Source organism: Propithecus coquereli, unplaced genomic scaffold (genome assembly GCF_000956105.1).
Source record: "Propithecus coquereli isolate 6110/MARCELLA unplaced genomic scaffold, Pcoq_1.0 Scaffold194, whole genome shotgun sequence".
Taxonomy (NCBI): domain Eukaryota; kingdom Metazoa; phylum Chordata; class Mammalia; order Primates; family Indriidae; genus Propithecus; species Propithecus coquereli.
In genome coordinates this window covers 1790006-1802936 of record NW_012144300.1, presented here as the reverse complement: position 1 = coordinate 1802936, position 12931 = coordinate 1790006, and the positions used below count along the sequence as shown (strand labels likewise).

Sequence of the window (12931 nt, the reverse complement as noted above, 5' to 3'; positions counted from 1 at the left end):
ATCCTAAATCCAGCCACCTAGCTGAAGAGCTTTTTCCCCCACTATTCCAGTAATTTTTTTGTTCCATTACTACACACAAGCCAAGGCTGGGTCACAGGATGCTATAGGCATTACTATGATTTACACAAAATGGAGGTCATTGGCTGGCTCACTTTCAAGTTGGCTAAGGTGAGGTTGGTTGAGAGGGTCTACCACAGTGTAGTGATTTTGTGATCAAATTTGATTAGACCCTATCTTGTTTTGCTCCTTTCCACATGGTAAGTAACTTTAGTTTTGATTTTCTTTGTACGATGTTTTTACATGTCCAAGTAAATATCTGATAGACAAAAAAAAATGCTCACAGCTATTTGTCAAATTCCGTACTTTTTCTTAGGTTAATCTTCATTTTGTTTGTTTCCAATTTATTATTGAAACGTGTTCATAGGCATTAGACTTTTGATCCTTTCTATGTCTGAAATCAACTATATTTTACCTTCAAGTTTAACAAATTTGGCTAGTAACAGAACTCTAGGTTCAAGACCATATTCACTTGGAGGCACGGCTCTACTGTTTTTCGCATTTGATGTTGCAATTTAGAAGTCTGCTGCTACTCTGATACCTATTTGTATTCAGGGTTTTGGGTTTGGTGTCTTAAAATTTCACTGGTCTTTGTCAATGAGTGGATCATTCCATTTTTAAGACCAATGTCTTTATATCTAGAAAATTTTCTTCAATCTGGGTTTTTGTTTCTGGTAAAAAAAAAAAAAAAAAAGGAAAGAAAGAAAAAAATAGAAAATTTTCTTCTGTCATTTCTTTGGTATTCCTCCATACTACTGTCATCTTCTAAGCACTCCTACTCAAAAGGAACTTGTGGATCTAACTTGGATCAATCTCTTTGTACTTTTGCACTGTTTGTAGAAATTCTAGTTCATTAATCTGATTGTCAGCTATGTTCTTCCTGCAACTCAGTACACAGAATAATATTATTTCACCAACCATGTTTTTTAGCTTGTAAGGATGCTATTTCATTTTTTTCTTTAAGATTTTAGTTTTCAAAATCACCTGTTTTCTCAGGGATTAATTGTATTTGTTGTCTGTGTTTCTTAAATGTCTGATGATGACTTGGTATCTTAACTATTTGTACATAAAGGCCTCTACATAAAAATTATATTAGTTGCAAAATACTTCATGAGCTTAAGTAAGAATTCCTATTTTCCCAGGTAGTATATGCCAATTCTGATTATAAAAGCCCAAACAGAAGAAAGAAAGATATATACAAATTTGCACTATTGTAGGCTTTCCATTAGAGGTGTATTTCTCAAAATTAGATCTGAAGATAACTTCATCAGAATCACAAGGGTTTAGAGCAGTTTGAACTGAAAATCCTAGGCCTCCTTCCCAAAGAGTTCTGTACTCTATCAATTATGTTCTATGTTCAACTAGATAAATCATTCCTTGACTTGCTTCATTTGTTGGGATATCCATGATACCTTGTAAAAAAAACTTTAATACTTACCAGCTGTAGTATTGGTTTGAGACCCAAAAGCAAAAGTAGCCTTTGCTGGCTGTTCAGATTCCTTCTCACATGGTTTTGCCATATTAAAACTAAACGTTGACTTTGAAGAACTCTCATCTTTGGTTTGCTCTGAATTCCCAAAGGAAAACACTGGTTGACACTTTGGCTCTTCATTGTCAGCTTTCTTCCCAAAAACTAGAGAAGTAGAAGTGACAGGCTCTTGCTGTTTCTCTTCTGTCCTTCCTAAAACAAACATTGAGGCAGATGGCACAGAGGCAGGTTCCACATTGCCAAAAGTGAACCCTCCTTTGGTGGCAGGCATTTCTTCTTTTTTTGCTTCTGATGTCTTACATGTGAAAGGAGGCACTGAAACACTCTTGGTTTCTATGGTTGCAAAGCTGAAGCCGCTCTTGTTCTCAGAGGTCACTGTGGTGTTAGCAGCAGCAGGGGTGGCGTTAATAACACCTGTACCAAAGCTAAAGCCTGCAGATGAAGATTTAGGCAGTTCCTCTTTCTTTTCTTGCTGTCCAAGATTAGACATCCCAAATTGAAATGGAGTTAAAGAAATTGGGTTGCTTAAACCAGAAGAAAGTCCAAACTTAAAATTATTATCATTCTTACTGTCTTTTTTAACTTCTTCAGGTTTAGAATCAGATGAAACTCCAAATTTAAAATCTCCTATTGGTTTAGAAAATTTAAACCCTTCACTTACGGTGTTTACAGACCCAGAATCTGATGACACACATATTTTGAATCCTCCCTGATGTCCAAATTTAAAGTTTCCAGTGTTTGTTAAAGTCTGAGAAGGCCCGGAAGAGGATGATGGGATACCAAATTTGAAGGATGAAGCTGGTGGGTTCGAAAATGAGGAAGATGTGCCAAAGCCTGCAAAAATATGATACCACAAGACACTGAATTAATATACTCACCCTCTCAAATAAAATGTAAACCCTGAAAGCCAAAGTGACATAGGAATAACTTTGAAAAGGCCTAGTTTGAAGAGTATTACCAACAGCAGTAAACATGAACCAGGTTGACCAACGTACAGTATGAGAATTATATCCCAATCCTTACCACTATACTGACATGCCACTTTTCATTTACTGACTGGCAGAGATCAAAAAAGTCTGATAAAGTTTGTACTGGCGATGAGACTGGAAATAACAGGCACTATTATACATTGCAGGTGGACATGTAAATTAGCACAAAACTTGTAGGGGGGCAATTTGTTAATCTTTACCAAAAATTACAAACACATATGCCCTCTGACTCAGCAATTCTACAGCTGGGACTTTGTTTTAAAGATAAACTTACAGGCCTGCAAAATGCCATATGCAGTTCAGGCAACTGTAAATAAGAAAGAACAGGCCAGGCGCGGTGGCTCATGCCTGTAATCCTAGCACTCTGGGAGGCCGAGGCGGGTGGATTGCTCAAGGTCAGGAGTTCGAGACCAGCCTGAGCAAGAGCGTCTTGCTAAAAAGACATCTCCACTAAAAAATAGAAAGAAATTAATCAGACAACTAAAAACATATAGAAAAAATTAGCCGGGCACGGTGGCTCATGCCTGTAGTCCCAGCTACTCGGGAGGCTGAGGCAGAAGGATCACTTGAGCCCAGGAGTTTGAGGTTGCTGTGAGCTAGGCTGACGCCACGGCACTCACTCTAGCTCAGGCAACAGAGTAAGACTCTGTCTCAAAAAAAAAAAAAAAAAAAATGAGAAAGAACAACAAAGATATGCCTGAGATAATACATGATAAAATCAAGAGGATAGAAAGGAAGTGTAGTATACAATCTTTTCTAATAAGGCAAAAGGAAATAAGAATACCTAGAATAAAAGTGTTTGATTAAGATGAGCATAAAGAAACTGAAAGATTTACAAGAGGCTGGGTGTGGTGGTTCATGTCTGTCATCCCAGCACTTTGGAAGGCCAAGGCCGGAAGATCACTTGAGGGCAGGAGTTTGAGACCAGCCTGGGCAATGTTAGTGAAACCTTATCTCTACAAAGAATTAAAAAATTAGCCAGATGTGGTGGTGTGTGCTTGTAATCCTAGCTACTTGGAGGCTGAGGCAAGAGATCACTTGAGCCCAGGAGTTCAAGGCTCCAGTGAGCTAAAATCATGCCCCTGCACTCCAGCCTGGGCAATAAAGCAAGATTCTGTTTCAAAAAACAAAAACACCAAAAGATTTACAACGAATTAGCCATAGCTATTATGCTTGGAAGGGGGAAGTTAGAATACAGACAAGAGACAGACTTTTCACTGTGAATCTTGTTCTTGATTTTTAAATCTTGTGAATAAATGTGTTATTTACTCAAGCATTTAAAAATAATTTAGCATCAAAAAAACAAGAATTATATGAGTTGAAGCAAAATTTATAAAGTTAAACAATATTATACTGACAAGATCAAACTCTTGGTTTCATGTTTTTCTGTAGCTGAAGAAACTAGTAAAACGATGTGCTTACTCATCGGCTCAAAACAAGAATCATTTAAAGGTGCTAAGATACTTACGCATCAATCTACTTATCCATAAGTAAATAGACAAATGATAGCCAAGATTTATAAGCCCATCCTCAGATTTCCCCCTTTAATTATTACCCACCCCACCTTCTTTCCATAAGAGAGGCTTAGTTGAAAAATTACATCGCAATCTCAGAAAGATGTGGCTATCCACGTGGTCTAAAATACATTAAATGATATTAGACAGAAAGCTAAAAATAAAGGTGTCAAAGACAAGAATTAACAAGTTATCACCTCTGCTTCAAAGGGCTCTACTGGACAGATTTAAAAGTATGGTGCTCACTGTACTGCAGACAGAGAACAGTGTTAGAAAGAGACCATGAATTAACAGCTACAGAATGAGATAAAATGTACTGGAAAGCAGTTACCTTCTAAAACACAGGAATGCAATGTTTTCCAAACTGCCAGTTGTATTCCATTCATCATTCAATTAATTTAGTGGGCTGCAACCACTTGTTTTTCTTTTAAAATGAAATAAAATAGAAAATACCAGGGTACCTCACACGCATGAGAGCTAAGTATTATTTTTTAAAACTTGTATTTCGCTCATATAGACAAGTACACTGTGCGTGTGATGGTTCACAACATAAAAGGCTTACTTCTGACTTTTGGTTTGTAGTCAAAAAAGTTTGAAAGCTCCTAGAGTCCAAGGCAAATTACGAAGCAGATAAAGCTTGGTATTCTTTTTTAATCCTCACGCATTTCCACCTGGTAGGCTCACTTTCTTACAAATTAAAATCTTTCTCACCCCTCCCTGACAGGTCCTTCAGATCTAAAATCTCTTCTCTTTCCCAGCTTTTATCAAAACTTTGACTGAAATGTGTTAAATGATTAAAATAATTCACACAGGGATATAAAAATTTGAAAAATTTGGCCTCCAGATAGTTCAGCATTAATTACTTTGAAAAGTTTTTCTCATATTTTACATACTAAAATATTAAAAGAGTTATTTTTCTGGGACATATTCTGAGAATCCAAAGTCCAAGCCAGGATTAATTATAATAGGTTTCAGAGGTGTAAATTCCCAGTCGAATACGAGTCAGTAAATTCATATAGGGTGTTAAGAGTTTAAAATAAAAAACAAAAAACTTTGAGACTCCGTAACACAAGAAATTTCTTTACTCAGCCGTAGAAAAGATAGCTGTTAGCCAGGCGCGGTGGCTCATGCCTGTAATCCCAGCACTCTGGGAGGCCGAGGCGGGCGGATTGTTTGAGCTCAGGAGTTCGAAACCAGCCTGAGCAAGAGCGAGACCCTGTCTCTACTAAAAATAGAAAGAAATGAATCAGACAACTAAAAATATATAGAAAAAAATTAGCCGGGCATGGTGGCGTATGCCTGTAGTCCCAGAGCTACTCGGGAGGCTGAGGCAGGAGGATCACTTGAGCCCAGGAGTTTGAGGTTGCTGTGAGCTAGGATGACGCCACAGCACTCTAGCCCGGGCAACACAGTGAGAATCTGTCTCAAAAAAAAAAAAAAGAAAGAAAGAAAGAAAAGAAAAGAAAAAAGAAAAGATAGCTGTTGACAAACAACTAACTCAAGTTTACAATAATTCAGAGATATAACTAAAAGATCTCAAGATAATATCTCATTTTACATGAATTTTCAATAGAAAATGAGTAACTTAAACACTAAAGTAGTTTGCAAATACTTCATTTTAAAATGGCCTTTCAAAGAGGCCCTTTACCATTGCCTTACCTTTAAACTCTGATTTTGTGCCTGGCTTTGCACTCTCACATGCTGCACATTTGGTAGAGTCTGCTTTATTCTGCACTAGGCACACTCCACAGTCCCAGCTTCCCTCAGGTTTCTTGAACTTGTCCCATCCTAGACAGCCTCCAGAAGACAGAGAGACAGGTACAGTGCTGCTACTTGAAGTCGGTACTGAAGTTCCTAAAACATAATGGGGGAACACATGAAAATTTTAATTTACATGTCAGAATTTTAATGACACCACAAAGTTAAATGCTCAATTTCTAGTAACATTTCCTATTAAGATAAAATGCCAAAAATACGAACAGTACCTTGTTAAGAACAGGACAGACCTCTCAGATTTCTTTTAACCTTATAAATGAGCAGCTCACACTAACCTTGCTCAGTGGTAAGCTCCCCTTAACCTGAAGTATGAAATTCTAGGGATTTTTTTGTAAATCATGATCACAAATTAGGAGCTAAAAGACTAAACTGTCCTCAAGAATCTTTGTCAAATTTCTTCAAACAGCCCAGCATTCTAAGACATAAGATGTAAACTGTAGGCAATATCCTAACATATAAAATACATAGCCATGGACCATATTAATTTCAAAATTTCAAAGCCTAGGTCTCTCTGCCTTTGAAACAATCATTTCTGCACAGAAGAAAGTGTCCTATCATTCACTTTGCAATTCAACTTGACACCTACTATGTTCACAATACTCCTGTTATATGCTAGCCATTTAGCAGATATTTATTAAGCACCATAACATACTTGGCTTCTGGAGACACTAAAGATGAACAAAATATTGCTTATCTTCTAAGGTGCTCATGGTCTAAAAGGGGGTAAAAAAAACAAAAACAAAAACAAAAAGCATTTATCACCAAGTGATAAATGATCTAAAACAAGTGTGCAAAGAAGGAAGAAATGACTAAAAGGCAGAAGGCTACACAGAGGTGAGAAATCTTTAAGCGGAATTGGCACGTTTGTGTGAGAAGTTGCATGGGGAGTGCTGAGAGGGGAACCATTCATTCTGGTATTCCTACTTCTCTAAATGGTCTCCAACCATTGTCACTTTGCCCATAGTTACCTGAACGATTTCTGTATTTTATAGACACGTTCTCCTCTATCTTACCAACAAAATTGCTCCTTGGGGTTCAATCTTTGGTCCATTGCCCTTCTCACAAGCTCATCTACTCTGATAGTTTTAAACACCAACAAAACATTTCCTAATCTGATCTGCATCCCACACTCTGAGCTTCATCATTATAGTCTCTTAGTTGATGACTCCACTGTCCACTTGATTATTAGCTTAGCTGGATGGTTCCTCCTCCCTTATATATTTCTCAAATTTATTCTAATCTTGTTCTGACTCTTCCATTACTATTCTAGTTTAAGCCCTCCTTCATCTCTTACTTGAATAATAGCCTTCTTATTGAGACCACTGATCTTGTTCCTTTGAAATCCATCCTCCTCAGAATCAACCAGTGCCATGTAGTTTTGTTGTAGTTCTCTGGTTGTTCCTTTAAAAGATTAACTGCTCAAACGTTTAATTCCTGCCACTCCCTTTAAGTTAGTGATTTTAGTTTTAGGCCATCTTTTGTATTCATTCAACTCACTCATCTCTACTCCCAAGACTTCAAATATCAAAACTATGAACTAATGACTCCAAATTGGTATCTCCAGCCCAGAGGGTCTGTATCAGTATATCCAAAGGCCTCACACAGTATCTGAATGTCAACTTCAGCAGCTTGAAATCAACTGCTTTTACATTATTCCCCATCCCCGATTCCCTACTTAATCCCATTAGTACATATCATCAGTATCTATCACCTATATATAATTATTGCTATAACTTCCTAACCTGTCCTCTGGTCTCCAAATTTTGATGCCTTCAAATCTGTTCTCCAAAAAGCCAGAGTGACTTATCAAAAATACAAATTTGACCACATCACTACTCTGCTGAAAATGATGGTTCATCATTTAAAGAATAAAATTCTTTAATACACAGATGAGCTTCCTTTGTTCATGTGTAAGAAATTACTTCCCAACTCAAAAGTTTTATTACTCTTCCACCGACTCAAAATTAATTTTGGTTTCCTGCATACATCAAGGGCTTTCTTTTTTTTTTTTTTTAAGGTGAGGAGGGGGCACCAGATGGGAAGAGGAAGGTATTTCAGAATGAAGATTGTAAAGTCTTATTCTTGTGGAGATGCCCAGTAGGAATTAGAAACATGGCTCAAGGGCTCAGGCAAGGGGTCTAGGTTAATGTAACAACTCAGAGCTTTACACTACAGACATAAAACTGCACAACCATTAAAAATGCACTAAAAATAGGAAGGATCATTCTCAGAATATGCATGTTTTTACTTAGTATCTATGTTACCGTATATATGTACCACATTCATTCTATAATTACAAAACCAGCAAAGAATCACTTTCAGATGAATTAAAGATTGATGTGAATCTTCAGTAATTTTTCCAACTTTGAACAGAGAAATAGAAAAAACTCAAACCTAACTCCATTTTTCTGGCTAAGTTAGAATTTTTTCATTAATGATTCAGTAATTCACTATCATTGCAACATCTCTGGCACCGAACAAAAGGTACCGTCATTAATATTCAGCTACCGTTTTTCATTAAGGACTACTGTTTAATCCTTAAAGAAGCCTTCCCTGGTAATGACCACTAGCTATCCCCATTTCTACTTAGAGAGGAGACAAATATTGTATTCTCTACAAAGGTCTGAAGAAACACTGCCCCACTTTAAGATCTTTCTAAATCTTTATTAGTCAACTTTGAAAATGATCATGAAGAAGTTTCCGAGAAAACCGCACAGAAAGGTCAGCATATATATTGGACTGGTTAACACGCAAACTATCCAAAACGAACATGGAGATCTAGCCCCAAGCAAGTCATTTTAAACACAAGATAGTTTAGAAAAATTAATACATATGAGGAAATGCTCATCCTGAAACATTTAAAATATTGCAGCTGTTCTGAACTGTTTTGTAAAGAATAAATTACAATGTTGTACTACAGTACTTAGCAAAATTATTCCATAAAGCCATAGACATACCTGGTTTCTCAGACATACAGGACACACATTTATTGTCTTCTGCATTATTAGAAACACAGCATACTGGACACTCCCAAGAGCCCACGGGCCTTTTGAATTTATCTCCAAATCCTAAGGTATTGGTGGTCACAGTGCAGCTGGAAGATGAAGCAGTCACAGTCTCAGCACTTTCTGAAACCACTGTCAATGCAAGGACTCGCTTCACACCAGTTCCAGGTTTCGGTGTTTCACAGGCTACACATTTTATCGCTTCAGGTTTATTTTGTACTAAACAGGTATCACAATCCCAAATTCCTACTGCTGGTTTAAATTTGTCTCCAAAGCTTGTCCCTGATGTAGAAAGAGTTGCTTTGCCACTTTTACTTGGTGTCCCATTTCCAGTCTGTTTAGCACTATCTCTTGATGGCAATTTTGCTGCCTGACAGGCTATGCACTTGCTGTCTGTAACTTTGTTCTGGAGTAGACATGTATCGCATTGCCATGATGATCCAGCTTTTAAACTTTCTCCAAACCCGATTCCACTAGAAGAAAAGCTACTTATTGCTGGTCTTGTATAAACTACTGGGCTTGTCGTGGTAGGCTGAGCAGAAAGAGAATCTACCTTCAGTGATGTGAAACCTGCAATAGAGGAAGGGGAGAGTGCAACAACAATAAAAAGTTAGAGAAGCTTTTTACATCAAAGCATTAACTGGAATATTATTACCGGGAGAAGACATATTTACCTTATTGCACAGTTACTACAATCCAAGATGGACTATTTAAGAGTTGTTTTTCACCCAAGCAACCATATTTATTAATTACATAATTAATAAGTGACACTTAGATCAGTTAAAATTCTACAAAAGATATTATTTATAGGATAGCATCTTCTCCCTCTAGGAATTTATAGTTTGATGCTTTCATTTGTACTAATTTACTGATACACACTATTGTCATCCACATTTCGCTAAGTTCTGCCTTCCTGCAAATACAGTATACTCATAGCCTTCCTCCCTCATCTGTCTCTTCTTTCAAGTTTCCCTTGGCCATCTCAAATGACTTCAATATCTATCATCTTTCAATTTTGTTCAGTCATAATCCACTGTTGTGGTACCCGCTACCTTTAATAAAACCAGATGAGTTATGTACGTATAGTTATTTGACAGATGTCCCTCCCAAGTACAACTGGGTGGTAAGGATTATTTTTAATTATACTAAACACATACGGGCTTTAAAATGGTAATGGTTCAATGACAAATCCCAACAAAGATGTACCAAATCCTCTGGTAAGGCCTACGAATATAAAAATGATTAAGATCTAATCTATCCTCATGGAGCAAGAGCTCATGAGACTCAAATACATGCTTACACAAAATTACTGAACAGTTATTCAAACAAAACTGCCTCAGATGTCGCTTCAATCTCAGAGAGCCTTTCAAATTCCAAGTATACCATTTTGGTAAAAATTGAAGGTGTTTAATTTAGACAAGGTGTTCACACAAACCATGTAATGGGGCTGGGGAGCAGAGGTCTTTGTGCTACCCAAACTGTTGCAATTGAATTGATTCATTTAAACTATACTTCATTCATGGGAATGATTTGTAATCCTTTACTCAGAACCAGTTAACTTTTATTTTACAAACATTGACACCATCAGTGATCTGTTTCTCCAGCCTTTACCACCAAAGGAAAAGACAATTAGAAGGGAAGAAAATATAGAGGGTTGTTACAGGTTTTCTAGTGGTACCAATAAATAATCCAGCCTAAAGCTATTTTAGATAAAGGCAAAATGATCCCAAATACTTCAGTTACTCCCAGTGGTCAACAATATACTATTTTGCTAATGATTAATTTAAATCACTAACTTTGGCAAAATTTTAACAGTAACCACCTCAAAGCACCACAGATCTCCTTCCAACTTTTCAGATTTTCCTAATTTTGCTCAAATGAAGACTCCCCACAAATTCTGTCTATTTAAAAAGCCAAAAAGGGACGAGGGGACGTCAGTATGAGTGCAAAGTGTAACCCTAGATATGTAAGATAAACTATACACACTTGATGCTTGCCAACTACCTGGTTAATTCTAGCACACGCATTCTGGAGTTCTGCCATAACTGCACAAAACTGTCTAAAATACTGGACTCCTGTAGGCAGTATACTCATCTATAAAATGAGAGATCTGGGCCAGAAAAACCCAATCCTTCTAAATTCTGTTGTAAAAGCCAACCTTATTTTTAAAAACCTATCCCATTTACACGAACACATCTGCTGGATAAGTTTAAATTCTTTCTGAGCTATTAGATTATCTTAGAAATGGTTTTACATTCTTATACTACACAGCAAATGAAATTGTGAACATTCTCTTTGATTTCAAACCAAAAACTTAATCCTATCTGAGAACTTCTATGTATCCTCTTCAAAAGTTTACCTACTAGCTTGCAAATCTTGTTTCATTTCAAGTGAGTACTGTCCCCTATATATATATATATATATATATGTTACAACTCAGCAAATGCTTTCCACCTGGCCTTGTTCCATATATACCAAACTGGGAAATACTTTGAGATGAGAAGGCAGTTCAATGCTCTCAGAGAAAGACATGCCTAGATAGTCTTGTTTTAGTCTTGATTCCATATTGGCCTGTCTCTATTGGCAATTCATTTTCTCCTTCTACACTTGCCTCTTAGAGATTTCATTTTATTACAGAGTCCTTAAATTCCAAAGAAATAAGTAAGGTTTCCAAGATATTTCCCACAAAAGGATTACATCTGACTACATCTATGTTCAAAAGTCCATGTCCTATCAAACTAGTCATAATTTTTTAAAGCCTAAAGCATAACACAAATGACATTAAAATGAGATAATGAGTTTGTATTAAATAATTAAGATTTTTTATTCTCAACAGTAGCTGTTATCTTACCAGGGCTTTTCAGAACATCTAGAACACTTCCTTCTTTCAGGGTTTTTGCAGGTCTAAAAGGGTCCTCATAATTTTCATCTGATGTCCTCTTACAGCTTGTACTATTCACTGCAGTGATATCTTGAGCTGCAATTTTTTTAATTGTAAAAGATATTATATGTCGAGAAAAAGCACTGGACTCTAAATTAAATGCATTAAAAAATCTTTCAAAGTCAACTATTTTTGATCAATTTCTAAAAGCTCATGAAAAAATTCACTGTGATTCAAAGATAATGACTGAACAAACTTAAAGTACAGAATCAATCTGCCATTAAAAGAAGGCAAAAATACTATTTTCCATACTGTGCCACCCCCCAACACACATACACAAAAAGGCAAAAAATATGAACTATAATTGTCACCCAATGAATTCACTAATTATCAAGAAAATCAAACTGAAACACTGGAGAAAATATGGCAACTGGGGAAAACCCATCCACTGCATGAACTACGCATTTGATTACACAAAAATTTATACTACCGATCAAGAAAACCTTAAAAGTAATTTTCAATAGAGCAGTTATTTCATTTCTAGAAATTCATACTATAACTGAACATATCTCCAGTTATATTGAGAACCTATATGACAATATGCTCTATAATAAGGGTCTGGTTATACGAATTATAGAACGGTGACATGATGGAATGCCTATGCAGCCAAAGAAGTCATTCTTAAAAGTGGTTATAGATAAAAGCAGGTTGGAAAGTTCAGAAGATTTAGAATGTTTACATCTAGAGAGTAATAGTGGCTGCTAGTGGTTAGGTGAGTGATTTTTATTTATTGCTTTTACATTTTATGCTTTCCAAACTTATATCCTTATATTTAAAATAAGAGATCTAAATTTTGAGTGTGATAATGACTTTACACTTGTATGTTTAAGGAGAGATCTGACGAAATAAGATGTTTGGGATTGTTTCAAAACAACCTCATGTGTGTGTTTCTATGTGGGGGCGAGGAGAGGGAAGAAACGAAGGAGACAAGAAGAAACAAGTTGGTCATAAAATAGTAAATGTTGAAGCAGGTAAAGAGTATATGGAATTCAGTCTACTATTCTCCTTTTGACAATGCTTGAACATAAAGAACCAGGTTTTTCTTTTTAAATGTTTGCCAATTTAAAAAATAGTGGGTAAAGTAGTTTCAAAAAATCTACTTATCTCTACCTCACACCACAAACAAAAATTACTTCAAGGCCGGGCGCGGTGGCTCACGC

General features: G+C 36.4%; 1 protein-coding gene across 1 annotated transcript in view; it reads right to left on the bottom strand.

Moving 5' to 3' along the window:
- Window positions 1-12931, bottom strand: part of NUP153 (nucleoporin 153kDa) — a 98573-nt gene that overhangs the window by 20887 nt on the left and 64755 nt on the right. The window contains exons 14-17 of the mRNA XM_012643253.1: window positions 11682-11807; window positions 8783-9400; window positions 5709-5903; window positions 1496-2380 (exon numbers count right to left, since the gene is read on the bottom strand). Coding sequence (XP_012498707.1) covers window positions 1496-2380; window positions 5709-5903; window positions 8783-9400; window positions 11682-11807 — 1824 coding nt within the window. The remainder of the gene's footprint in view (window positions 1-1495; window positions 2381-5708; window positions 5904-8782; window positions 9401-11681; window positions 11808-12931) is intronic.